We start from the raw sequence: 24,260 nt of genomic DNA, 5'->3' as shown, positions 1-24,260 counted from the left end.
CTAAATGCTATATTCATGCAGAGCAGCTTAGAACAAGTTGCCATAGGAGGCCGGCCTGTTTGGTGAATTTCCCCATCAGCTTCTCTTTTGGATAATGCCATAGAGCCTTTTGAGATTTAGAAATGTTTCAACTGTTTGAATCTTGCCATTTGTAAGTGTAAAAAAAAAAAATGTTAGATTTGCATTTGAAAAAAGAATTCAAGTGTGTTCATGAAGGCAGCTTATATCTGCTGAGCCCTTCTTTTTATTCCCCAGAACATGTGGTTCTCAGCAAGTTCTGGAACTCCCTATACCACACTCACACACACACATAAACAGGCACGGAGCCGTCCTAATGTGAAGATTTTGGTAATGTGTTTTTGAACAGGGCATAAAAATATATCTCTGTAATTACATGATATTTAGTGATTAGATAATTATGGATAATTGCATGGGGTAGTTCTAAGTGCTAAAGTGTTACCATAAGATCTAAAATGTACAAATTGCATAATAATTATTCTTGGGAGTTATTTGGTAATTCTGAGCATAATTATCATGTGATCTGCAGTGCATGTAATTAATGCATAATCACATGGATTTTGCCTTCATAACTACTTCGCTCTTGTTATAAAGCTCTTTGTCATAACATTTGAGTATAAATATAATGTAATTGGCTCCCAGATACAGCACATTAAGCCCCATGATAATTGCCTTCACAGTGACAATACCCTTATTTCATTACCACTGTGTGGCTCTTCGGCAGGATGGAGTTAGAACGAATTGCCCGAGATATGGTGGTGAGCAGGCAGGCTAGTGGCCAAGTGGTGGGTAAATGTGCACACATCTGGGTCAAGAAAGTCTTTGCTGTGACCAGAACCTTTCTGTGAGAAAGTCTGAATCTTTCACGGGGACAGATCCCTCTTCCACGTGAAATGTGCACCTGGCGACAGCTCATTTCATCCAGCCATGGCACCCCTGGGCGTTGTGCTTCTCATCCGGCAAAGCGTCCGTCCTATTTCTGGTCTAGTGGTCTCAGGAGATCGGGACTTCTATAAGGAGACCTTATTAATAAACCACAGTGAGAGGGAGCCATGGGTTGTTGATGGCATTGAGGGCAAACTTTGAAATGGCAGCAGTTTATCCTGAGACTGAAACAAGACCTTTAGCTCAACTTCTGGGTTGATAATGCAGCTTTTCAACTTTCCCCAGGCTTCACGTGGCAGGACGACTACACCCAGCACGTGATGGCCCAGGAACTCTCAACCCTTCCCCACACCTACCCGCAGCATCTGGAAGCTTCCGACACAGCCAGGTAAGCAGACTGCTCTCTGGCCGCAGCCGACATCCATCCAGCTTGTTCTTGTTTGGACGTGTTGTGTTTGTGCTGTAGAGGGTCCAGAGGGTGGGAAAGTCCTTCTCTACCGTGTCCTAGCCCAGGGACGCAAGACGCGTTGGCATGACCCTCAAGCCAGGTGCCATCCTCACGACAGACATCCCAGTGGTCCTTCCCCTCCCTTTCCCAAGACCTTTGGGAAGCCCTGCATCTTCAGAACCTTGGCTGAAAGCAGAAAAGTCAAGATTTCTCATTTCCCAGTAAGAATTTTTGTTCACTTTAGTACAAAAAGCAGAATTCCGTCGTGAAAGTTTTCCTGTTGCCAGAACGTAGCAACCTCTGCTGAGCAGCGACATCTCATTTCATCCTCACTACATGCATTGAGGGGTTCCTAAAGCCTGTCCTGTTCTTGGAGGGAAGGGAACTGAGACGTGGGGAAGTTGGAACTCAGTCCAAAGACAGACCACAGGGAGCCACTTGGGTTTGTCTCATTCTTCAGCCATGGTGCCAGATTCTTCAAGTTGATAGAATGTGGAAAGGGCCTTCCCCAAAGGCTTAGGGAAGTTTGGAAGGCCCATTTTTTTCCCCCTAAGAGAGAGACTATTCTGAAACTTTAGTTAGAAAAATCTCAGTGACACAAAAACATAGGTATCTGCCTTAAGCTTGTGTTCCTCTAATAAGTGAAGTGGCTAAGCCACCAAGAAGTTCATTTCCAAATCCACTGAGAGTTAAGGGAGTGAACACACCTAAGGGACTTGGACACACTGAAAACACATTCACCATATGCTAGCTCTCTCACCAGCCGGACTGTGAGTTTCTTGAGGGTAGGAAACATGTCCTTCTACTTCTTGTGCCTAGCTTGTCTACGTTGAACACCTCCTTTGTCAGAAAATATGCCATTATAGTCTGTGAGTATGTGTAAGACGTCTCTGCAAGAAAAAACAACAAAAAACCAAAGCCAGGCTATCTCGAATTCCCGTTTTTGTTTTGGATTATTGCCTACTCTGCACTGGTCTTTACATCTGGGCGTTTCAGTGCTGTCCACTGCTTCTTCCTTCCGAGTAAAGATTTAACTTGACTAACCATGAAGCGCACTATCCCAGATAACCTTGAACTCCACCATGAGCACAGACTAGCTCCTTGTACAGCCGGGGTAAGAGAGACCAGAGCATGGTATCACCCAAAGACCAGCGTTTGCACACAAGGTGAGGCCATTGAACAGACGCCTGGATGACTACTTTCTTCCCAGCATCAATATTGTCATTTTTTAAGATTGCCAGTTTTATTATGAAAAATGATACCTTATCTTTGTTTTTTTTAATAAGTGAGATTAAAAGTTTAAAAATATTCATATTTGAGATTGGAATTTTCTATATGAATTTCCTATGCATGATCTTTGTCCATATGAAAAGTATTTTTTGTATTTTTCTGTTTTATTTCAGCATAGAGCCTTTATATTTAAGGTTAGTAACTTTTCATTTATCCTATTTTGTAGAAATATTTTTTCGGTCTGTACCATGGATGACACTCGGTACAGTTGCTAATGAAAACAGAGTTCTCTTAGCCGTCTCTAGGCTGGATTTTTAATTTCCGTCTTTGACAGGGTTGAACCTAAGTAACCCACTCATCCCAGCTCTGAAAGCAGAGCCCCATTTCAGAAAGCCTTGATGGTATATTCCCAGATTCCTGTGCCTCCTACTCCTGGCTCTGGCCCTGAGGGTGGGAGTTCCTGGTGTGCACAAGTCCCGCGTCCTCAGGCGGAGGCTGGGGTTGTCCAGCGGGATTCACCCCAGCTTAGAGGGCAGAGCAGATCAGGATGGCAGCGGGAGCTGGGCAGGGTGTCTGACCCCATGACTGCCTCCCTCCTCCCTCCTGGTGGTCTGGTGGTCCTCCACGGTATCCCTGTCGCTCCCCTTGGTCGTGTGTGCCTCTGTAAATAACGTCCTGTTCAAGTACTCAGACCTCCTACTTCCGCGTGTTTCCTGTTGGCACTCTGCCTGGTGGACCGTCTCAGCAGCCAGGACGGGGGCACATGGCCCTGCTGTCGTCCGGGCTTTGTCCCTCCCTGCAGCTGGGGTCACGGTTAGACTGTCGTCAGGGTACGGACAGTGGTTTTCCCTCTTTTCACAAAATTTCTGCAAAACTTTCTTTAGCACTGAAATTATCTATTTCCTGGTGTACATATTTTTTATAATCTTCCTTTGAGATATATCTCCTAGCACTTTCATTGTCTTCCAAGACTATTGGTCAAATGTGCTCACAGTTTTTATTGTGTGAAATTGAGGCATTTGTATTTTTACAGAGAACGGTCATCCTTTTCAGAAGGATTTCCAAGTTTGTTAACATGGTGTGATATTTAGAATTGTATTATAATTTAAAAAACCATTCAATGTACATATACTTGTCACTCTTGTCATTTTTAATGTATTTATTTACTTTTAAATGAGGCACTGTCCACTTTTTTTTAAGTTTCAGAGGTAGAATTCAGTGATTCATCAGTTGCATAAAACACCCAGTGCTCATTACATCAAGTGCCCTCCTTAATGTCCATCCCCCAGTTACCCCATTTCCCACCCAACTCCCCTCCAGCAACCCTCAGTTTGTGCCCTATTTTTAACATGATTTTTAAAATTAATTATCTTTGGATTTTCTTATTTCTACTATCCTTAGACCTATTGTTTTTTCTTCTTTTTTTAGACCTATTTTAAAAATATTTTATTTATTATATTGAGAGAGAGAGTATGAGAGAGAGAGCACAAGCAGGGGGAGGGGCAGAGGGAGAGGGAGAAGCAGACTCCCCACTGAGCAGGGATCCCGACGAGGGACTCGATCTCCCGACCCTGAGATCATGACCTGAGCTGAAGGCAGATGCTTAACCCACTGAGCCACCCAGGCGCCCAGACCTATTTTTTTTTTTAAACTTCTTGAATTGAATGTTTTGTTCATGTTTTTATTCATTCATTTTTAAAAAAGTAATGAAGTTACACAAGTCTGTGCATTAGCTTTTGAGCATAGATTTGGCACCATCCTGTGATTGACTGACATATCAGTCAGAAACGTTCTACATTTTCTGTAACTGTAATTTTATACCCTTTGGAAAGAGTAAGTGTCCAGTTTTCCATATATGTGTTGTTTTTAAATTTTAAATTGGTGGCTAGTTTTATTTCATTTTAGTCAGACGTGACCTGTTCAGTTTTTACCTTCTGGAGATTTTGAGGTTTTTCTCTGAGGCCTCTTTTGTACGATCTTGTTACTGATTTTCAGTGGATTCTTTAAAAAGATATTGTATCCACTATTTGCAGGGTACAGATTTTTATACATAGTTTATAATTTTATATGGTTTATAATATGTCCTTAATTACATTTTGACTTATTGAAATTTCTTAGAAACTGTTTCTGTAAATTTTCCCTTTGTTGTTAATATATTTCGCCTTAAACATTTTGAGGCTCTGACATTGGGCACATAAAAGTTGCTGGGTCATATTTTTCTTGGTGATTGCTGTACCCACGGTCACTTCCAAAGGGTGCCTTGGTTGCCTTTAATGCTTTTTGTCTTGGATTCCATTTTTCTAAAATTAGTACTGCCACTCCTGTTTTCTCTCTTTTTATTTGCTGCCTAATGAATCTGGCCGTCCTTTGAAATCTCAGCCCTTGGACTGTCTCTATTTCACATGCAGCTTTCCTGAGCAACGTTAGGTGGCACTTTTTACGGTCGGACAGCTCAGTGAGGCCCTGGTGTCTCTGCCCACTTCCTTTTCCTCTGTGGAGTGTGACTGGTTTGCTTTTGTTGTCTTTAGTGTTTGTAACTGTCTGATTTTACATTCACTTTGTGACCATCACCTTTTGGGTGTGCAGATATTCTTAGAGTGCAGGTTAATGTCATTGTGAAGAAGTCGGTGTCCTCCGATCGCCCATTTGAGATAAGGACACTATTATGCTTCTGGCCCGGAGACTGCCGGCACCTGGCATGAGCCTTTCAGGAGGTTGATGTTTGGTCAATATTTGTTGAATCAGTGAAGGATGCTTTTGAATTGTTATATGGGCCACTACACCAACCGAGAATCCTTCCTCGCTTTCCTCACTCCACAGGGCAGATGCGGTCTATATATGCTTTATAGAGCGTTCTGTACTTGATAGATTTGTAAGTATCCACAATTGGCCAGTTTCACTTGGCATGCTTTGTACAAGACAGTTGACCTTTGGAGAAATTAACTTACCCAGATGAGGTTAGACTCGTCTTCAGGACGCCCAGCCCTGCTCTTGTTCTGACCAGAGTAAGCACTGCGTGTGAAAGCCAGAATGTGGGCACAGCAGTACTGCAGATCCTCAACGTAAGGAACAGAGGGGAAGCGAGAGGAGTCCCTGAGAACCGAAGCCTGCCCTTTGTTGACACCCTGAGAGCAGGAGGCCCCCAGTGTGTCCGGGGCTCCCGTGAGTTCACACGAGATTGTGCCCAGGAGCATCGTGTCAGATGGCTTTAAAGGTAGTATGTGGAGAGCAAACTGTTGTTAAGTACGGTTACCGTTGCTGAGAAAGGAATGAGAGCCAGGCTCACTGTGAGCTCTCTGTAAAGATTTTGTTCCTAGTTCGGGTTTTCTTTTTCCTTTAGCAAATTGGGTGTCAACCGAAAGCATCTCATATTATTTGGAGCTAGAAGATCCGTACATGCAAGTGGAAAAGGGAGTAGTAAAATCCTACACATAAAACATTTTTAGTGTTTTTGAAGTGGAAAATATGTACTTAAAACTTTTGACCTACTTCAAAAATGACAGGCGAAAGTCCATTTGCAAGTTAACTGCTCCGGTGTTGCCCGACAAACTGGCCATGCTCATCACTCTAATGTCTTAGAGCGTCACAAACAAACAAGATGAACAAGACACTTTAGAGGCACTTTTATGAGGTTAACAATTAGTGCTGAGAAAAGACAATCTACCAGTGAAATAAACTGACCTCCTTTAAAATACACCCAGACCCCACAGAACATGGGATTTCATCCATTCAGTGATCGTCCAGGAAACTTGAGCTGTGGTTGGGGATCAAAGAACCATGAAGTCCTCATCATTGGCACACATGTGAGGTCCGATTTGGTGTAGCTTGAAAAGGCATTAGAAATAAAAACCGGACAACTTTATTAACGAGATAATTAAACACAAATAAGAAGATTTTCTGTAAGTCCCAGCTTTTATGAGATATATACAAATACCACACCTAACATTAGTGATCCATTCTTGAAAATCAGACTTCCTACATGAAAAAACTAGCTGGGATCCTGTTTTCCATTACTTAAAGTGGGAACTCTATAATGATTTACATACCCACCTAAAACCCCAGTAATTTCCTGAAGTGTGTCAAAATCACAGTAAAGACCCGCATATAAGTAACAAACCATCATGTTTATATAAACTACTTAAGATACTGTTTCCTGGTCACTAAAAGTACATATGGTTATTAGCAAATTGAGCATTTTATTTACAGTAACCCAGCCTAACCCAGCCTACAAGACATGTACACAGACCAGACACACAAATGTAGATGCACACACAGACATACCCAGAAACACACATACACATGTAGACACACACATGGGACCCTGAGTGTGGGAAACTCCATGTCCCCCCTTTTCCTGCATTTATGGCTTTTTTAAGGCCTCACTGCTGTGCTTGGGGAACTGAGGGCCCCTCCTGTTGGCACATCAAAACACTTCATTTCTAGAATTGTCATGAAACTTTATCATAGTTGGTACACTTGTAGGTAAACGTGAAAATCCTCTCTCTCTCAAATAAATAAACTAATTAATTTAAAAAAAAGTGAAAATCAAATGATTGCTTAAAAGCGAAGTCTCTCCAGATAAAAAAAATCAGCACAGAAAGGATGGGAAGAAATGAAAAACAGCAGATGAGTCCGTGCCCCTCATGTTTTCTAAACCTCATACTAACATTGGGTAAGCTGTGCCATCTTTCTAGCAGTCTGGGATATTTTTGTTCAACGTCAAGGGTACTTCTGGCAGATAATTAAAAAAATACATATTTTAAAACCCAGTATTTACTTACATGAAGGTCAAATGCATTTACTATGCAAAAAAGCCCACCCACATATATTGCTATGTAAATGTCAGAGTTATAATTGCTGACAGTTATTTATCATTCAAACATAAGCTGCTACATTTATGAACATCCACTACGGAGAGCACAATTTGAGGTTATATAGAGTTGCCATAGGAAACCTGTCCGGTTCTTTCTACACAAACAGTATTTGTGTCAAAGAGGCCTAACAGAGACTGGGAGAATTGTGTTTTATATAACTTAAAAACTCATTTTCCTTAAAAAAAAAAAGAAATAAGACATTTTTCTTTCAAATTAGTCCATAATTTGATCACCCCCACTACACCACAATTACCAGCTTTGTTATCCTGAACTCACTTTCACTGATAACAGTTTTTAGATTTCACAGGAAAAGTGTCACTTAACAGGTTAATCATGTGAAATGCTAACGTTTTAGGCCAACTCTGCATTTACCCGGAACTTAATGGATGTGTCTGAATTCATCCGTTCAGTCCACACGTCTCTGTCAATGCTCAGTTAGGCTCTGCGTAAGTTCTGGGGTGGGAGCTGAGAACAAGGAGAATATAGAGGAACATGATCCCTACGCTCGAGCGGCTTCCATTCTAGTGAAAGGGTGTCTAGCAACAAAAAGCACATAGTAAATAAAGAAGGTAATTTCAGCTAGTAATAACGCTCTGAAGACCATATCTTAGGGTGATCTAATAAACAATGACTGGAGTATACCTCCGGTTGGATGGTTGGGGAAGGCGCCCCTAAGCTACGAGGTGAGTGAATGACCAGGAAGCAGGATGTGATTGGAGCTCTTACCCGTAAGTGATGGGACCTGGGGCAGTTTTTCCAGGGGCCCCCATGGCTTCTGGGCACCCACGCCTGACTGCACGTGACCCGGATGAGGCAGGTGGGAGACGTGGATGGATACGGGGCGTGTTTCTGGGTCAGCCTGAAGGAGTGTGTGGATGAGCAGGTAAGGAAGAGACAAAAGAAAGGGTAGCGGTGAAGCCTGTGGTCTGCGGCCAGATTGGTGTTTGGTGCCTTGTCACCTGCAGAGATGTACGGTCAGTGGGCAGAGCACAGCCAGCCGTGGACAGCACAGCGAAGGAGAAAAAACAAACTGAGAGAAGAACTTGTGAAGAGATGGTTTGGGCAGTTCTCAGCCTCTCCAGATTGCACGGGGTGCCAGGGTTAGGAAAATCCCCTGTGAGGCAAGCCCTTCTCAGGGATCCAGAGATCAGTGTTTAGTAACACAGAGGGGTCTCTGCACAGAGTCTTGCTGTGTGGCTTCCTGCCCCATTCAGGATGCACTTGGCCCTTTGGGGACGGGTGACCTGCACACAGCAGAGATGTCCGCGGGCTGGGAAGCGCCGGTCAGTGGATCCAGGCTGCGAGAGGGCTGGCCACAGAGCTCAGCTCTGCACAGCCAGGGTAATGAGAGGAAAGGGAGCTGACCCAGACAGGAGGCCACTGAGGGATGAGTCCCAGCGTCTGTGTCCTGGCACCTGTTGAGACCTGTGGCCCTGACCACCTGCTGGTAGCAGGCCGCCGGCCGCTTCCTCTGTGCCTCTGGTTTGGGCCAAACATCTGGCTTCGGGACCACTTCCATCTCACCACCCTGTGGAAAACAGAAAGGATCTCGTCTGTCATTCCAGCTTCCAGCCCGTCTGCCTGGCATGGTCCCTGCGTGCACATGACTTTCTGGTCATGAAGGTGCCACAGCATGGAAGCGTATGGTGCTGCCTTAGTTTCCCGCTGTGGCTGATCACAGACTTAGTGGCTTCCACGGTTCCATGGGCCAGAAGCGCCACCTGGGCCTCACTGAGCTAAAGCCCAGGTGTCGCAGGGCCGGCCCCTGCTCGAGGGCCATGCTGGGAATGTCCTCTTTGCGTTCTCTGGCTGGTGGCCTGCCCTCCCCCAGGGCTGGAGGGCCTCCTCCATGATGTCACTCGGACACCCCCTCCACCTCCTTGTCCTCTTTTAAGGACCTGGGATCCCACTGGGCCACCGGGGGGCCCAGGATCATCTCCCTGTCTTAGGGTCAGCTGACTATGGACCTCATGCCTCCTGCCACCTGCCTGCCCCCAAGCCCTGACCCTGGAGCCCAGCACGTTCACAGGGTGTGGGCGTTGGGAGTGATGTGTCTCTGGTCACTCTCCGCCACGAGCACCAAACCACTGCCCAGGGTCTCCCTACCTCACTCCTGTAGAGGCGCCTCTGAACAGGTGTGCGTATGGGGTGTTTGCTGAGGCTTTGGGAGGTGGTGGGATCTGGGAGGGCTTCTCCTCCTCTGTGGGGCTGTGCCTCCCATTACTGTGTGACGTCCACCTGCCCCGTTTGTAGAGAGGTCCGCCCTCGGTCCGGCTCCTGCCCTGTTCATAGCGAGGTCCGCCCTCGGTCCGGCTCCTGCCCCGTTTGTAGCGAGGTCCGCCCTCGGTCCGGCTCCTGCCCTGTTCATAGCGAGGTCCGCCCTCGGTCCGGCTCCTGCCCTGTTCATAGCGAGGTCCGCCCTCGGTCCGGCTCCTGCCCCGTTTGTAGCGAGGTCTGCCCTCGGTCCGGCTCCTGCCCAGTTTGTAGCGAGGTCTGCCCTCACTCGGCTGCCTCCACCTCCGATGCCGCCCAGCGGCCAGGGCTCTGCAGGCGCCTGTCCTTGCTCAGACCTCACACCTGTGCTTAGCTCTTTGTTCCACCTTTGACTCCTCTGCCTGCGCCGCACCCCCACCCCCACCAGTCCACTTCCCTGACCTCAGACCCCCTTCCAGGTGGACCTCTTGTGCCCCTGGCCGCTGCGTACCCCTGCTCTCTGCTTCTCAGATTCTTGTTGGACTTGCAGTAAGTCCTGGCTGTTCCACGTCTGTGTGTTAGCTTGTCTCCCACCCCGGGGGCTCAGAGGGGCCATGCTGAGGACATGTTCCAGGCCTGATCCTCTCTAGGGGTCACTCAAGTCCCCACAATGGCTCTGAGGTGCATCAGAGCACTGGGCTCAGGGAGATGGGTGAGACACTCAAGCCCGTGGCTGATGTGCGCCAAGGAGGCAGGACATCACCCTCTGGCCACGAGGCCTGTGTCCTTGCTCAGGCACCGAGGCCATCCCGCGTGTGTTTCTCTCGCCTGAAGCAGATGCCCAGGCGGCTAATCAACATGAACAAATGCAGGATGGGCTCATGGTTTTCTTTGGCTTTTCAGGAGCTCAAAGCTGAGTGTGGATAAGGAAAGGAGCTATAGTCTGGAGGGTGACGGTGCTCTGGCCAAGGCTGTGCAGCGCTACCTGCCATACCTGGAGGCCCTGTCGCAGGCGGCTTCGAACACGCGCCCCAGGACAAGGCACGACAGACCATCCGCTCAGGTGACCCTTGCAGCTCCCTCTGTGGGCTGGGCATGTCTTACCTGCTGTGTGCAGTTTCCTCTGTGTGCACACACAGGGCCGACCTCACAAGTCCTGGGCACTTCCTGGTTTCTCTCCTGTGTCCCGTGCAGGTCCGGGTGCATGCAGAGAATGGCCCCGGACCCCTTTACAGTCGCACATGCACGCTCGCCAGTCCAGCAGTGGTGGCCCTCCCACCGTCAGTGCTGAGGGCCCTCAGAGCCAGGGGCCGTCATGCATCCCAAGGAGGGGGTTTGGGCAGTTGTTGGAAGTCCAGGGTGATTGTGGGCATGCTGGGTATTTGGCAGCCCTGCACACGCTTCTTTTTTAGTTATGTCCACTGGGATTTGACGTATGTCCCTTTCCACGACTGATGCATGGCTTATAAAAGTCCTCTTCCTCCAAGGCCCTGTTGGGGCTTTAGCAGAAGATGGTTTTGGCTCCAGGAAATATGGGGGAAGCAACGCGGGTCCCTCTTTGATTATTTTCCTGTCGAGAAGCCACTGAAATCACTGAAGCCCACTCTGGACTGGGATCCTGGTAGCACCCCCACACACTTCTTTAGAGGGCTCACTGCTGATGAGGCCGCAGAGTTGCCTTCGCACGGGAGTGGACTTTGAGTAAGTACAGAACCAGGTGCATGTTTTCGTGGGTGCTGCAACCCTGCAAGTTAGGTGTGGGCTGGGAGCTCCCCCACAATCACATTTCCACCCTGGGTCGTGCAGTGTGTCTGCCCAGCTCTTGGCATCTGCCCTGATAGTGGAGGTCTTCTTCAGTCCTCACAGGTGAGCCCCTAGCGGGAGAGAGTAAGATCATGCTGGGAGGGCCCCCACGCTGCGCTTGGCCCGCGCCCACTCTGGCCTGGACCGCTGGCCAGCTTCTCAGTGCAGACCTTAACCCTGGAGGAGCTCACTTAACACTTTTTTTTTTAAATGTTAAGATTTTTTACTCATTCTCTGATACTGACTAAGCACTTTCTATGAGCTGGACACTCAGCTGGATGCTGTGGGGTGAAAGATGGGATTGTCATGGTGTCACAGACCTGTTCCTGGAGGAATTGGCAGTGGGCAGACGTGGTGGGCGAGATGGTGGATTCAGAACCAGTCCCACCAGTGCTGTGTGTCCCTGAGGAAGCTGCTCAGCCTCTCTGTCCTGGGGGCCCTGGCTGTGAAGTTGGGTCATTGTGAGGATTAAGCAAGACAGTACACATCGAGCTTTCAGGGACAGCCTCAATTAATAGTAGTTATTACTTCTCATCATAAATCGTCTTCAGACACAGTGGAAGTAGGTCAGGAGTCTGGAAACCTCTGCTGATTGTTGGAGTGTCCCCGTCTCCCGAGGAGAACCGAGGACCCAGCTGTGCTCTGACGCGGGTTCCGTCCGCGCTCCAGCGCCGCACAGCCAGTCCCACCGGTGTACTCCCTCCACCACCTACTGGAAAACCAGCATCGCCCCCGGGTCCTGAAGATGGGTAATTCAAGTACATACAAACCTAAAAGCATCATTTCGTCTGCCTCCTTTTCCTCTGATGTGTCTTCATCAAAAGGGACACGAAGCTTCCTGCTCAACCTTGGCTTCTGCTGTGGGTTTCTGGGCTTCTGTAATGGAGACATTGCCTCATGTCCCTGCGTGTTGGACCCCGAGCAGGTTGTGGAGGGGGGAAGGGCAAGAGAGTCATTAAAATTTCCCAAGACTTGGAAGATTCAGAAGATGCTGAATGGAGGAACCAGCTGGAATTTCTCTGTGAAGCGGTTCACCATGTTCCCCTAAGTCCGGTGATTTCTCCGCTGGCTGCCAAACCAGAGAAGGAAGGCGGGCAGGCTCCAGGGCAGTGGCTCACCTCTGTCCCACAGGGTGCTGGCAAAGCCTCATCAGCTGGCCCCCTTGGTCAGTGGGAGCCTTGGCGTTCATTCTGAATCCAGCACCGTGTTTCCCCTTCAGTGTGGTCAGCACTCTCTTAGCCCTGCACTAAAACGAGAGAGTCAAGTTTAGAACAGAATTTGCTCCCTGGACATGCAGGGGCACGGAAAGCACCTGGATTCGCAGCCGTATGCCGTGCTGTTAGCACCCTGCTGTCAGTAACCCGAGAGCATGACGTCAGGCTCAGAAATCACCTGCAGTCAACTGTGCAGCTTGTGAAGTGGGACTTCTGAGACTCACGTGGCCTGTGCCAGGAGTGTGGGAAGGGTTGCGGCCATGTGGTGGGAGGGGGCTAATAGCAGGTCCTGGGGGCTCTCGGGTGGTCCCAGGGCACGACCTGCAGGTGGTGAATAACTCTGCCACATCCACCTCCGTGGATCCTGTCAGGCCTGAGGTGGTGGTAGGGTGTGTGAACGTGTAGCTTCCTTACACTGGCCAGTAGCATTTGCTGCAGTGTCCTTCCAGCCCTGCTCCTGTACCCTGTGATTCTACCACTGAGCATCTGGACACACATCCTGGGATTGCTCTCAAGGCAGCCTTCCCTTTCTGGAAGAAAGCGTGACTGCTGTCTTTGCATGGACCTGAATTCCTTCGAGAGCCTATGACTGAGATGTGGGGCCATTGCCTCTGACTCTACCCTAGAGCCCTGGAGGCAGAGGGAGAGGTGGTATCCATCCCTCTGCCTGCACGCCGTTCCAGAAGAGCCAAGTGGGAGAGGGGGGCTGCCACTGGCCTCACCACACATTGCATCCATTTGACCCTGCCAAGTTTGGCTTCCATTGTCCTTAAACATCCACCCAGTAGGAGGGCCATCCTCCGTAGTTTGTCTGGGCACTGTCCCTCACAGATGTCCCGATCTGAATCATGGATTCTGCGGTCATGCTACCACATGGCCATTTTACCACCACAGTCACAAGGATTATGCAGGAAATGAGCACTTAGAGAAGAAAAGAAAATGAGCACTTGGTGGCATTTTTGGCTTAGGCTTTTTTCTTCTGTGTTGAGATAGATGCTTCTCACTATTAAAAAATGCATTAAAACCTAGAACTTGTTATTTTCTCTGTCCAGTGTCCTCTCTCTGATGAACAAAGCCTGGATAAAGCAAAGGAAGACCGTGATCAGATGTTACTGAAGCTGCTGTGCAGACTTCGTTGCCACAAATGTACAGCCAGCCCTGGCTTTGAGCAGGGTCTTCTGCTCTCCACCCTCTCAAGGGATGAAAATCTAAGTTGGAAATTTAAGCTTTATACACCCATGACCTTTCAAGGTGCAACCAATTTCCAATGAGTTATTTTATAAATAATCTTTTTTTATGTACCTTGAAAAGCCTACTCTAGCATAGGTCAGAGAAACATTGTGGATTTATTACCTTTAGTTCGCTCGACTGCGAATTACTTCCTGACAGAAGCCAGAGGGAGTCAAACAGCCTTGCGGCTCTGATGCATGGTTGAGCTCCTCTCAGTCAGTGTCATCGCTCCCCGTGTGTTGTCTGTCAGGGGTGCAGGCAGCTCCTGTTTCTCCTGACCACGGCAGCGTTGGTTAAGTGTCCTTGTCGCTGTAGAGAACACAGGAAATTCTCAACTTACACTATGCTGTTGAGGAGATTAAAACCAAAATTCATCACTTGGAAATGCTGTGAATTAACTGATTTATTTTGGAAACGTTGTCTCAGCATTTTTCATGTTCAGCAGGCTGCACTAGGTGCCACGGTTAGAAAGGTAAACCCGAGTCCTTCTGTTGGGACCTCACAAGTCCTCCCAGGTAAGGAAGACACACAGACGCAGTTAAGGATGGAACAGCACTGCACTGCAGGGAATGCTCAAAATAAAGGAGACCCGTGAACCAGACAGTGGGGGAGTCAGCGAGGGCTTCTCGGGTTGGGTACTGGAGGAGCATCCAGAAGTCACCAGGTGGCCTCAACGTGCAGAATGTCAGGAGACTACCCCAGTCCCACCTAAACAGCATGAACAGGCCAGGTGAGCTACCAATCCTAGCTTTTAGAAAACCCTTTGGATTGCTGATGATACAAAGAAACCCAAATGGATTGAATTCCAGAAAGTAATGAGGTCATTCTAGGGGAGAAGAGGCCCACTCTTTTCATACAGGCTGCAACAGCAGGAGGGGAACCAGCTGTAGGAGGGATGAAAGAGCACGGCCCCAGCTTTAAGGAGCCATTGACCATGCATGGGGACTGGCATGGGGGGCAGGAGCCCCAGCAGGAGCTGCATGGAGCACTGAGTGTATGAGAAGACAGTGCACTGCAGGGGGAGACTGGGAGCACCAGACCCTTCTGAGCACCCCTCAGCAGCCCTCTGGAGGCTTGGGGCAAAGCAGAGTGCTGGAAGAAGAGCTACCTTATGGGGAGCAGAGAGGTGGGGCCCACAAAATGGAATTGGCTATAAATCAGAGACAGCTCTCATGCTCAGAAGAGTGGCAGCCGTCTGCAGAGCATAAAGCCAGAGTTGCACTAGGGCTTAGATCCCAGTGATGCCGAAGAAAAGGCCTGACCCCACCCTTGACATAACTATAGCCAGGAGTTACTGAATCCAACTCTGCAGCAAAACCAACGCCCATTTCAGATACAGCTCACGTGAATTCAGCCCCACGATAGCAGACTGACAAGAGAGGGACTTGCCATTTCCCAGGGACAAAGATTACTTCCTTCATTCTCTGTTATTCTTCAGACAAAACCCAGCTTGCAGTCAAGAACTGGGAGACATAGGAAGGGACAAGAAGATGGGACTCATGGTCAAGAGAGGAAAGAGGCAACAGAAGAATAAAGAATACCCAGATGTGACTCGGGTGTTGTAATGATTAGAAAGGATGTTTTAATAATGAAATATATTAAAGGATTGGGTGGGAAAGGTGAAAAAACATAAATGAACAAATGGAAAGCTGCAGCAGAGAGATGGAAACAATAAAAGAACACCAAATGGGAATGCTAGAATTGAAAGCAATCAGATCAGAAATAAAGAAGTCATTTGATGGGTTTAGTAACGGACCAGACACAATAGAGGAAAGAATCCTTGAATTTCAAGTCAGGTCAATAGGAATGATCAAAAATGAAGCATAAAGAACATAAAAGAAGTATAAAAAATGAAACAAAACATCCAAGATACATGGGGCAATATTAAATACTCTAACATATGTGTAATTGTCATCCCAGAGGGGAAAGAGAGAAAGGGGTAGGGTAGAAGACATATTTGAAGAAATAATGCCTGGGATTTGCCCAGATTGATAAAAGACAGCAAAACATAGATGCAAGAAGCTTAATGAACCACAAGGAGGCTAAATAGAAAACGAAATCTAGGCATATCATAATCAAACTAAGGAAAACCAAAGATAAAGAGAAAATCCTGAGGGGAAGAACGACAAATTATATCTTGGGGAATAATTATACGAATGAAGTCTTACTTCTCATTAGGAGACCAGAAGACAATAGAACATCTTTAAAGTATTGAAAGAAAAGAAAAAACCCGTCAATTTAGAATTCTGTGTTGTTCAGAACTGTAGGTGAAACAGGGACAATCTGTCTCCGGAAGACCCCTACTACAGAAATGCTTAAAGAAGTGCTTTGGCTTAAAGAAAAGTGATATCATAGAGAAGCCCATATCTAAAAAATAGAATGAAAATGACCAGAAATGGTAAATCTGCAAGTAAATATAAAAGATACATATACATAAGATATATAAAGTTTTGATAAAGACTATTGGATATTTAAAAGAAAATAATAAAAAATGTATTGTGGGGTTTGGGGCGCCTGGGTGGCTCAGTGGGTTAAGCATCTGCCTTTGGCTCAGTTCATGATCCTGGGGTCCTGGGGTCAAGCCCCACATCCGGCTCCCTGCTCGGCAGAAAGTCTGCTTGTCCCTCTCCCTCTACCCCTCCCTGCTGCTCATGTGTTCTCTCTCTCTCTCAAATGGATAAATAAAATCTTTTAAAAAACATATTGTGTGGTTTATAGCTTATATGGAAGAAAAGTATATGGCAACAGGAGCACAAGAGTGATTTGTGAAGTTTTGTAATACTATATGAAAGTATACTATAATAAATTAAATATATATATTTTAACTTACATAGCGACCATCCTGAGAAATAAGCAAATATAGGTAAACTAAAAGTCAATTCAGAGGTAAAATGAAATGCTGAAAATGCTTTATTTATCCATATAAAGGAAAGAAAAGAGGAAGTGAGAGAGGAGTGAAGACCTCATGGGCTGAATATGAAACAAATATCAAGAAAGTAGACTCAAGTCCACCCATATTGATAACTGTATCATACAAATGGACTAAGCCCTCCAAATGAAAAGCAGAGATATTCAATTTTAATAAAAACAGAGAACAAATAACTCTATTCTTCTAAAGCCAAAGCACATGAAATTCGAAAGACACGTGTAAGTTGCAAGTAAAAGTGTGGAAAATATATAGAATGGAAACTCTAAGTATCAGAAAGCTGCTGTGACTATGTTAATATTAACCGAAGTACACTTCAAGACAAATAGCATGATCAGAGATAGAGCATTTAAGAATGACTAAATGATCAATTCATTAAGTGACATAAAAATCTTTTTTATGAACCTAATGTCAGCACTTCAAATACATAAAGCAAAAATATGAGAATACCAAAAAGAGAATTATACAAATCCACAGTCTCTCTCAAGAACTTCTTATACAAATAGATAAAATATCATTAAGGATATAAGGATTTGAACAATACCATCAAGCAACTTAAACCTAACTGATATTAATAGAACAATAGTATCTAAAAACTGCTGAATACACATTATTTTCAACTATACACAGACTACTTCCCAATATAGATCATGTCCTGGGCCATAAAATAAGCCAATAAATATCAAAGGATTAAAATCATACAAAGAACGATAAAGGAAAAGAAAACTTCAGATCATTATCCCTCAGAAATATAGAACCAAAATTCTGGAAAAATTTTAGCAAATCAAATCCAGCATTATATAAAAAAGGATAATACATGATGATACAGGGAAATTCTCTACATTTGAAAATTATTGAGTATAACATCACATTGACAAGAAAAAGGAAAACTACATAATAGTTGTAAAAGATGCAGAAAAAGCATTTGACGAAAGTCATCATCAATTCATGATAGAAATCTACAGCTAGCATCACACTGAATGAAGAAGGACTGAATGCTTTCTACTTAAAATCTGGAATTAGGCAAGGAAGATGGCTCTTGCCTCTTCTGTACTGGAGGGTTTAGTCAATGCAATAAAGCAAGAAAAAGAAATAAAAAGCATCCAGATTACATGACCACCTTGGCAGAAAATTTAGTGGAATCTACAAAAAAGCTGCTAAAACTAATAAGTGAGCTTGGCAATGCCATAGAATGCCAAGTAAATGTACAAAAATCAATTGTATTTCTATATACTAACCACAATTAGAAGAAGTCATTTATAGTATCATTGAGATTATGAAACAATTAGAAAGGTAACAGAATATGTGTAAGGCTTTGTACACTGAGAATTAAAAAAACATTGATGAGAATAACTAGAGAAGGTCTAACTGGCAATATGATCGTGTCTTAGAATGCTTAATAGTGTTGAGGTCCCCCAAACTGATGTATAAATGTGACACCAAAAGTGCAGCCCAGAAGAGAAGAAGTCATAAATTGGACTTCATAAAAATTAAAAATTCTCTTCTTTGAAAGGTCCTGATGAGAGAATGAGAAGACAAGTCATAGGCTGGGAAAAAAATTTGCAAATAATACACCTGAAAAAGTACTTTTCTCTATGATGTATAAAGAGCTCTCAAAACTCATTAAAATGAAAAAGAGGAGGCAAGTAAAGAATTGAGCAAAAGATTTAAAAAGACACTTCACCAAAGAAGATAGATGGTGGCAAATAAACTCAGGTGAAATGTTCAACATTGTTCATCAGGGAAATAAAATGAAACTACAAGGAGCTGTCATCTTGCACCTACTAGAATGACTGAAATTTAAAAGACTGCCCACACCACGTGTTGGCACGGGGGTGGAGAAATGGAACTCTCACCCACTGCTGGTGGGAATACGCCCACTCCGTGATCCAGCCATCACACTCCTGTCCAAGGTCCATCAGAGCTTTGTCCATGTGAAGGCTGTACATGAATATTCATGGCAGCTGTAATAGTAATTCCCAACAACGGGAAAAACTCAAACGCCTATCAACAAGTGAACGAAGAAACAGGTGAATACTCCTCAGCAATAGAGATGAATGAATTATTGATGCATGCCGTAGCTCGGATGACTTTCCGAATCATTGTGCTGACCGACAGAAAGAAAGTGCATACTGTTATAGTTTTATTTACACAAAGTATGAGAAAATACAAAGTAGTGTATGAGTGACAGAAAGGAAATCAGTGGTTGCCTGAGGGTGTGTGAGTGGGAAGCGGTGGGAAGGAAGTGTTAAAAGAGGGGACAAGCACACTTTTGGGTGAGAGCTGTGTTCACTGCTTTAACTCTGGTGATGGTTTTCATAGATGTAGAGTTGTGTCAAAGCAAATGTGTGCTGTTTATTGTGTGTTAATTATACCTTAATAAAGATGAAAAAGAAAAACAGCTGAGCAAGCCAACACAAAATATGTGAGGGTTTTGAACAGATACTTTATTAAAAAAAGACATAGAAATGGCGAATAAGGGGATTAAAGGTGCCCAACATCACTATTCATTGGGGAAATACAGCACAACACCATAAAGGACTAACTACTTCTTGTCCACTAGACTGACTACAATAAAACAAAAAGGAGCTATGATACCAACTCTTGGTGAGAATGTACAGTAATTAGTGGAAACATAAAGTGTTTCAGCCACTGTGTCGGCAGTTTCTTTACAGTTGACCATTGGTCTGTCTTGTGACACGTCAGAGAAAGGACAGGTGTGTTCACAAGGGGACTTCACGAGGCTGTTCACGGCAGCCGTCTCCTCATAGCCCCAGACTGGAGACCAGCCAGGCGTCCTCCGTTTCTGAAGAGGTGCCATCTTAGGAAGTCCAGTCTGGGGGCTCAGGGTCCCCCCTGCCCTCTTAGCGGTGCTACTGGGAAGAGCGTGTGCAAAGGTGGAGCTGTGAGGAGCATGGCCACAACATTGTGTCTGAGCCATATCCATGGTGTTCATTTGACCTAAAAGGTGCCTTCTCATGCTGTTATTTCTACTGACCTGCGGTGGAAGCTGGGATCTCATGGTAGAGCTGTTCTCAGCGTTTGTGCCTAATACGTAGAGGGGATTAATCATAGTTTCTCTGAGTACCATCCCCCATTCCCTGCTCCATGAAGTCCTACCAGGCCACCCCACTTACAGAAAGCCTGAGGGTCTAGTCGGCTCAGAACTGAGCTCTGTGGGCACACCAGCCTACCTGTCATTTACGTGTTCATCTGCTTACCCAGCAGGTGGAGCGTCCGAGGTGTGACCATCATGAGGGCTGGGGATCAGTGTGTGACCCCACGCGGTCTGATCACACATGCACAATCTCTCCCAGACACATGCCCTGTCCCCTTCCTGGCTCGTGTTTCTGCCTTCATCCTGCTGGGCCCCAGGCCAGATCTTGCAGTTAAAGAGCAAGGCAGCGGGCCCTGCCCTCCCACAGCTGACTGGCTGGGAGGAGAGAAGGTTGTGTAAACGTACACGGGAGGCCACAAAGAGGCTTTGTGAGAAGTCCTTATTTCTTGTTTTTCTTTTTCTTTGAATTCAGTTAGCCAAGGTATCGTACATAATTGGTTTTTAATATAATGTTCAAAGATTCATCAGTTCGGTATGCCACCCAGGGCTCATCACATCATGTGTTGAATCTGTGTGGGCAGAAGACATTCTTTTTTTGTCTTTATTTTTTAATCTAACTTCTCATGTAACCATGTCATGTAACCATGTGTAAGAAGCTACTCGGGCATCCTTGGAGAAGTTGTCCACTTCTGCCATCTGGACTCCTCGGAGCTGACTGGACAGGCAGAAAGAAAACCACAGCCTTGTTACATCAGGCTGGATTGTCCTTTCTGTAGAATCATGCTTTATGAGGGTGAAAAGTCCCCCGAGACCTTCAGTGGTTTACAGAGAGGGACACTGACGCTGAGAAGGTACAGTGAAGTATCCACTTACCAACACTTAACTGGTGGTAGAGCTGAAGTCAGAACTCTGAATTCTTGTCCAACGTTTTCACATTTATTTTTTAAGCCAAAAACAAGGTCACCAAGTTTCCTCCTCCAAACTCTGTCCCTTTCCTCCAGACAGACTGCAGGGTGAGCCTGCTTCTTTCTGCAGTACAGCCTGAAGCCAGATGTGCGAGGCTGCGCCCCAGCCCTGGTCCTCACCTGCCGGAACGTTGGCTTCCTATCCGTAAAATGCTGTAGTTGTGTCTACACCGTGGGGTTGTTGAGAGGGTCAAAAAGAATTAAAACATAGAAAACCAAAGAACAGCCTGGCACCGGCACTCAGAAAACAGGACCCATTTTGTGATGGTTACGTAGTCAATGGGCTCTAACTCCATGCTTCATGCTTATCCCAGGCGGGTAGAAAAATGGATGGCAACTCTCTGCTTCAGTGCATTCCTTTCAACCTGTTACTTGCTGAGTCTGAGGCTATAGGTGCCGCTGCTGGAAAGGACAAGGTGCGAACCAGGACAGCAGATGAAGCAGGAATGACAGAGGAAGACGTAATGTGGGTGGGGAGGAGCAGGTGCTGGCTTCAAGCCATCAGCTGTCTCTAGAACCATTCCAAGTGAGCGTAACGCAGGATCATTGCGGAAATCCGTAATCTAAAATCCACAGCTCGGATTACTGTTAACTTTCTGCAAAGTTCTTTGATCCCAAGTTTAGAACTTAACATCCCTTTAACCACATAGATTTTGTGAACTCTGTAAAAGGTGTTTGGGGACTGGTTTTTCTAACTGAAAGCTCTATGGCTCAGCTGCAGAGAAAGACCAGTGTGAAGCTCCCCTAAAGGCCAACATTTCTTTTGTCCTGGCTGCAATGCGTAAGAAGGACACCTCCAGTTTACTCCCTGCACGGGGGGGCAGGCTGGCGGCTTAGAGCTTGAGCACCTTGGCAGGACAGCCTTCTCTCTCTGTGTTGGGGAGCGGGAGGGGGAGCGTAAAGAGGGAGAGAGGGAAGAAGGGAGAGCCAGAGAGAGGGAGGCAGAAGGAGGGAAGAAAGGGAGGGAGAGCGGGGAGAGGGGCCGAGGAGGAGGGAAGGGGGAAGAGGGAAAGATGGGGTAGGGAGGGACAGAGAGAGAGAGAGAGACGGAGGGAGAGGGTTAAAAGTGCACCAGAATCGTCGTCTACGGCCCGAGCACAGAAGGGCACTGCAAAGTAATCGCTTTTCTACATTAATGAATTGGAGGTGGAGGGTTCCTGAGACCCCCTTATGGGGATCTCAAATCTTGCCACATCCAGTGGCATCGTGGGGGCACCTCATTAGGAAGCCTGTGGACAGCCCCACTGCTGTGTACTTTGTCACCAGCCGCAAGCACATCTTGATCAACGTGCTTGTCAGTGCTGCCTTCAGGCTGTGGGACAAACGGGAGACAATGTTCTGTGGTCACACATGGCCCAGTGTGAGTCTCCTAATTTGTTTTGGGTCCTTGGCATAAGGGAGCACCTGATAAGCATCAGTGGCCAGTGTATAGACATGTCTCATCCACTCAGTGTTTGCTCGCATGTGGGACTCCGAGGGCCTCCAGGCTTGCTGGCGGTCTGAATCCATAATTGTGCGGTCTGGGACTGGAGTGGGCGGATTTCCATGCAAGGAAGGAAGCCTGACTTTTCGCTCTGGGCCCTTGGTCCTGGTGAACCTGGCAGGAAGGAGAGCTTCCATGCCTAGTTCATGGCTGGGCAGACAGGCTGTGGCTCTAGGAAGTGTGTCGGCTGGCTCCAGGCTACTGCTCCAATTCTCCTCTTCCTTTCACACCAGGGTCACTGAACCTCTTTAAAAAATACACTTTCACTAAGAGTTGCTTAGGTCCGTGACCTAACTCCCATTTCCGCCTGCAGTTTGTCTCAGGTCCGTGTTTGAGACCTTCTCTCCCCACAGAACGTAGTCCAGAGCTTGGCATACCGCTAGTGCTTGTGATGCTGCTGGGGGAGGTGACGGTGACGATCATGCCCCTGGTAGCCATCTGGATGGGGATGCTGCTGCTGATGGTGGCGAGCACAGAGGGGATCATGCTTACAGAGGTGATGATGCTTGGTGCTGGTGAGGAGGATGCTACTGCCCACCATGTCTCAACACCTCCTCTGAGCCCTGTGCTGAGCACTGTAACCTAATTTTTTACCCTCACTAATCCTCATACCTGCTTTAAGAAAAAAGGAAGTATTTTCCTAATTTTGAAGGTAGTAAGAGGGAAGCTCAAAGTCGTGCAGATGCCACAGAGCTGCACTGACAGGATCAGGCCAGTTTCCCAAAAGAGCCGTCTTCCCCTTGGTTTTATTCAATACCATGGAAGGTGTGGGTAAGTGGATTCCACTCCTTCTCATGTGGCAACACCTTGGGTTAAGGAATATGCCTGGAGGAAGATGATTTCAGGGTAAAGTTCAACAAGCTTTGGCAGCAGTTCTCAGAGGCTTCATGCAAAGTGTATCATATCAAGGATGCCCCACCTAGATTTCTCTAATGTATGGTACGAAGAGTTAATGTACCAGAAGTGGCCACACCATGTGCTGGGAATTGGCAAATTTGTGTACTTTCAGGTTGCTAATTCCAGATTTGGGCAACTAAAGTCCGAAAAATTATTCAGCATTATTTTTGGGAACCTGACATCATAGGTTTGTTGAATTCAGGCTTAAAACCTTCAGAATGGGGGAGTGGCTTCTGCTCAGTTCATCTGTGGACTTCCTACTGCTTTAAAGAAAAGGAAGGTCTAAGAAGGTGAAGTAAATAATAGTAGTAAGAATGGTAGGAGCAGTAACCAGCAACACCAGGCACTGTGCTTATTATCCCCATTTTACAGATGACTTAGAGGTTAAATAACTCACCAGGCTTGTGAGATCAGAGGTGGGACTCCAACCCAGGCCCCAGAATCCAGCCCCATCTACCAGCTCTGTCCTCCAAGACTTGACGCCACAAACAGGAAGCCGTCACGAGAATACTTGTATTGCTGATCTCCCAACTCCCAGGGCTCCGAGCTATTGGCTGGGCCCCAGTGAGCTCCCCCGAGGACACCATCATGCTGGCTGTCATTTACAGAGGACCTGGTATGACTTGTAAAAACCCATGCTTTTCTATTATTCCTACAGTGTACCTACGGAAATATTATTTTTCCCTCTTCACCTTAATTTGGTTCACAGGATGAACAGACCCAAAATAGATTGTTTATCGCAGTCTAGTGCACGGATTACGTTCAGCAGTGATTTGTTGTGCACTGTGTTCAGCCTGGTTTGTCCTTTACCCGGAGCATTCCAGTTCAGCTATAATTAAAGGCCCTTTGAGTAGAAGCTCTAGGATAGGCTGCATTCGTAGCAGAGAGAGGAGAGACGCTTGTGGGCACATTAATGAGGCATTTGGATGAGATCTGCAGCCCCCAGCACTGTGACCTGACCAGGTGTTCAGACACAGCCTTTCGGACAGAAGTTCAGGCTGAGCTTAAGATTGACACTTACACCCAATTTGTGGGA

The 24,260-nt window shown here is 46.4% G+C and overlaps 1 protein-coding gene across 5 annotated transcripts in view; it reads left to right on the top strand.

Annotated features, from left to right (window-relative positions):
• The window catches only part of PTPRN2 (protein tyrosine phosphatase receptor type N2), an 822,430-nt gene that overhangs the window by 307,033 nt on the left and 491,137 nt on the right, over positions 1 to 24,260 (top strand). For all 5 annotated transcript variants that reach the window (XM_025859126.2, XM_073888925.1, XM_073888924.1 and 2 more), the window contains 2 exons: positions 1,189 to 1,291; positions 10,552 to 10,711. In XM_025859126.2, coding sequence (XP_025714911.2) covers positions 1,189 to 1,291; positions 10,552 to 10,711 — 263 coding nt within the window. The remainder of the gene's footprint in view (positions 1 to 1,188; positions 1,292 to 10,551; positions 10,712 to 24,260) is intronic.

The sequence above is a fragment of the Callorhinus ursinus genome, unplaced genomic scaffold (assembly GCF_003265705.2).
Source record: "Callorhinus ursinus isolate GAN/ISIS: 27379988/994484 unplaced genomic scaffold, GSC_fseal_2.0 scaffold99, whole genome shotgun sequence".
NCBI lineage: Eukaryota > Metazoa > Chordata > Mammalia > Carnivora > Otariidae > Callorhinus > Callorhinus ursinus.
The sequence above is the reverse complement of the archived record's forward strand: the minus strand, read 5'-3'. Positions and strand labels throughout refer to the sequence as shown.